The sequence below is a fragment of the Cornus florida genome, unplaced genomic scaffold (assembly GCF_030987335.1).
Source record: "Cornus florida cultivar Cherokee Brave unplaced genomic scaffold, ASM3098733v1 CherokeeBrave_3.0.0_Hap2_Chr11, whole genome shotgun sequence".
NCBI classification, from domain to species: domain Eukaryota; kingdom Viridiplantae; phylum Streptophyta; class Magnoliopsida; order Cornales; family Cornaceae; genus Cornus; species Cornus florida.
The window spans coordinates 132,778,016-132,782,062 of NW_026775581.1; the positions used below are offsets into that span (position 1 = coordinate 132,778,016).

General features: G+C 39.6%; 1 protein-coding gene across 1 annotated transcript; it reads left to right on the top strand.

Moving 5' to 3' along the window:
- Positions 1 to 3,248: 3,248 nt before the first annotated feature.
- Positions 3,249 to 3,833, top strand: LOC132282165 (uncharacterized). The gene has a single exon (XM_059783787.1). It carries the CDS (start codon positions 3,249 to 3,251, stop codon positions 3,831 to 3,833), a length of 585 nt encoding a protein of 194 aa, XP_059639770.1.
- The last annotated feature ends 214 nt before the right edge of the window (positions 3,834 to 4,047 follow it).

Here is a 4,047-nt window from a genome sequence, read left to right on the forward strand (position 1 = left end):
CCCGGGATGCTTTTACCATAAATTTCATTCTAAAATTACCATAAATAATTATTTTTATTAAAATATCTCCAACAAAGATTTCCATTTGTTCCATGTGAAAAAAAAAAGTTTGAAAGGAAGGCAAATGTAGAATTAAAATGATATGGAAGAATTCGCCACCAAACTCACATAAATTGAATTATTCTTAAAAAATATTCTCCTATAAATTGCATCGCTAGTTCCAGCTCTAAATCTGGTGTTATTTGGCAGCAAAAAGACATATATGGCCTCAAAAAGAAGACAATATGTGCGTATAAAAGCAAACACAAGGAGCAATGTGTATTTCATAACCCAACAGCCAACAGGCCCAACATACATGGTGACCATTACACAACACTGATTGGAACATGGAGATTGTCGTCCTATGAGTACACTTAATTAATTAATGGTACGGACACATTCGGTATGACGATTATAACCTCTTTCTCAACTAAATTTTCTTTTGTTCACGAGAATCTTTCTGAGTAGGAAAATGAATTTTAAAGGGCATAGTCAAGCCTAGTTGCGAACTATGTGGACCACTTTAATGCACGGTGATAAATGATTTGGTCTAGAGGTACTTCGGTTAGAATAGTATTATCCTTTAGAATATCTCAAAATAGCAGTCGTTTTCTTAAGTACAATATTTGGGTTTTTATTTATTTTTTAAGATAAAGTTCATCTTTCTAGTTTTTTTTTTTTTTTTATACAATATAATTTAAAAAATAATTCTTGTTCTGAATAGTTACAATAAATTGTTAAATTTATTTTTTTAATTGGTCATATAATTTAGTCATATGTTTAAAATTAAATTTAATTAGAGAATGTACTATATCAAGTGTTGAATAAGGAAGAAATATGAGCTTAAAATATTGAGCAGTGTTACACATCTCGAATTCTAATTTGTAATTGTATATATCTTGAATCTCACGTGGCTATAACTAAAAAGAAATTAATATCCTTTATTTTAATACATATTGCACTTTATTCTTTTATATATTTGTGTTTCCTATTTTAACAAATTTACAATTGAAGAATAAAAAGGTAAGAACAACAATTACATAGGTTTCTTTCTCTATCTATAATTTGTATTTTTCTACTAATTTTTTTTAATATATATATATATATATATATATATATATATATCTTTTGGGTATTTCTTTAAATTTGTAGGACACATAGAGAGATATAACTATTATACTATTTGTGGAGGGAAAAATTTCCCTCCAATAAGAATGAGACACGTCACCATTATACAAATCTACATTTAGGAGATCTCAGAAGCCCATCCGGATCAAGCCCAAGTTATGTTGTGCTTTAACCCATTATCATTTATGTTGGGCCTCCAAAGCTAGACAAAAGTACCGATCAGCCTAACATCACCGCTGTTGAAGTTTTGATCTATTAGTCAAGTCACTTACACCAAACCGCATCCGGCCCAAGTATAATTAAATATGGCTCAGTCCTATTTAACAAAGGAGTCAACCCGGAAGGAAAGTTTTTATACAAAGCAAATTCTACATAGGAAATATCATACAATGGAAAGAACTCTATTTGTAAAGAAAGTCATATATGGAAAGAATTGGATGACAAGCAACGCGAGTCCTACCATAATTCCACCAACTTCTATGTATAAATAGAACCCTAGACCTCCAATAAAGGGGCAAGCAATTCAATTCTTCAATAGACACTGTTCTTGTTAATTCTTACTGTTTGTTGAGTGTGTTGTATTATTTTCTCTCAATCGTAATTGGTTGAGCGAAATTTTGCACCTATACTTTGGCGCCATCTGTGGGAATGTGTGCAAATATATGCCCACTCTTGTTTCACAGGTGAATCCTGTAACTACCATCCAGAATGTCGAACGGAGGATCTGCAACGGATCAACAGACGGAGTTGATGCAAAAGATGCGTGAAGAGTTTCTACACCAGTTTGACATACTTCGTTAGGCAAACGAAGCAAGCGTGGCTTAGATCGCTTTGCTTCAACAGCAGAATAACACTCTGCAAACAGCGATGGCTCAGTTGGCATCACCGCTACCAATGGGTGACACAGCAGCACCCCCTAATCAGAATATTCCTCCGATTACCGGGTTTCCACCTAATGGGGCTCCACCTAATGGGGCACGACCCAATGAAGCTCAGCCGAATGAGGTTCAGCAACAACAGAGGGCAAGATCTGAGGCTGTGGCTTCAGACAACGTCCCTCGTCGCACGCAGGACGAGCAAGTCGAATCCAGCCATAAGCTCACGGTGTGGTCCAATGGAATTCCAGATGGTGCAGGTGTTCAGGATGCTTTTGATGAGAAAAGACTCCCGAAGATTCAGACACCTGCTGAGATGGCTAGAGAACACAAAAATTCCTTAGTCAAAACTCCTTTCACTGACGATGTGTACCTGGTTGAGAGGCCCAAGAAATTTACCATGCATTCTTTCACCCAGTTTGATGGAACGGGGGATCCTTTTCGGCACCTGGATCATTACGCTCAAAAGATCGCTTTGGATGATCTTAATGACCCTTGGATGTGCAGAGTTTTTCCTACCAGCTTGACAGGAGCAGCACTAGAATGGTTCAGGAATAGACCGCATAAGTCCATCCCGGATTACGTAACTCTGTGCACCATGTTCCTGGCACAGTATTGCGGAAATAAGAAGCAAAAGAAGAGCATTGCCAGCCTCTTCACTGTAAGGCAAAAGAAGAGGGAAACATTGCAGGATTTCTTATCAAGATTCAACATGGAAGCCTCAGAAATAGCAGATTGTCATCCCGCGACTATTATAGAGACATTTAAACTTGCGATGATTCAGGGGACGAAGTTCCACACTTCCTTGGTCAAATATTCTCTTCCCGACATGCAGACTCTCAATGCCAGGGCCCAGATCTACATTCGGCTCGAGGAAAATATAGCCCACCGAGCGCAGCACGCCACCTTCATGACGGTGGAGAACAAGCCTTGAGAAAGAATTCCAAATTCAAAGATTCAGAAAAGCCAGCGTACCTCAACGCCGATCACCCAGGCACCTGAGAAGAGACAAAGGGTAGAGGAGGGATTTACGCCTCTCCGAACTACTCTAGCTCGGTTCTTCCAAGAGAATAAGATGAAGTTCACAACCCCGCAGCCAATAAAGTAACCCCTGGAGTAAAAGGACAAAGCAAGCATTGTGCTTATCATCGAGATTATGGGCATTCAACCAATGATTGTAGATTCCTTAGGCAACAGGTGGAGAATATGATCGCCAGAGGTGAGTTGGCAGATTACCTCATAACAAAGGAGTATGCAAAGCCCCGCGAGGTCTATCCCCACAAGGTGGAAGGTACGCAAGTAAAAGTCATTTATGCAATACATGGCAGGTTTAAATATGATCAAGAGTCCAAGGGGGTATACAGATCCAGATTGAGGGCATCTCACAAGCTCAGGAAGATATCCTCGGTCAATGCTATCGCTTCGGGTAGCATCAGTATTAGATTCGGAGATGGCGACCTATCCAGAGTTCAACTCCCCCACGAGGATCCATTGGTCATCAGTCTTTTAGTGGCCAATTGTATGATCAAGAGGGTTTTGATAGATCCAGGAAGTAGCGCCAACATCATCACAAAGACGGTCTTTGAGCAGCTAGAGATCCCGTCATCATCTATTCGACCTACCTCCAGCCCGTTGATGGGATTCGATGGCACAAGAGTAGATCCCCTTGGAGTAATAGACTTGTCTGTAACTGCGGTGAAGAGGACTCTGAAGGAGAACTTTGTTTTAACAGAAATCCATCATTCTTATAATCTCATCATGGGAAGAGACTGGATACACCGAATGAGATGAGTTCCGTCCACCCTTTACCAGGTGATGCGGTGCTTATCTCTGGACGGAAAAGAAGTGATTAATCTATGGGGCGATCAAGTCGCTGCGAAGGAATGCTATATGTTGACACAAGCTGAAGCAAAGAAGGTGTCTACTCAGCAGTAACCGGGTGTGGCTTCCAAAAATATACCCAAATAGCAATTACAGAGCCTTCTGCCCAAGTATCTTAAGGTAG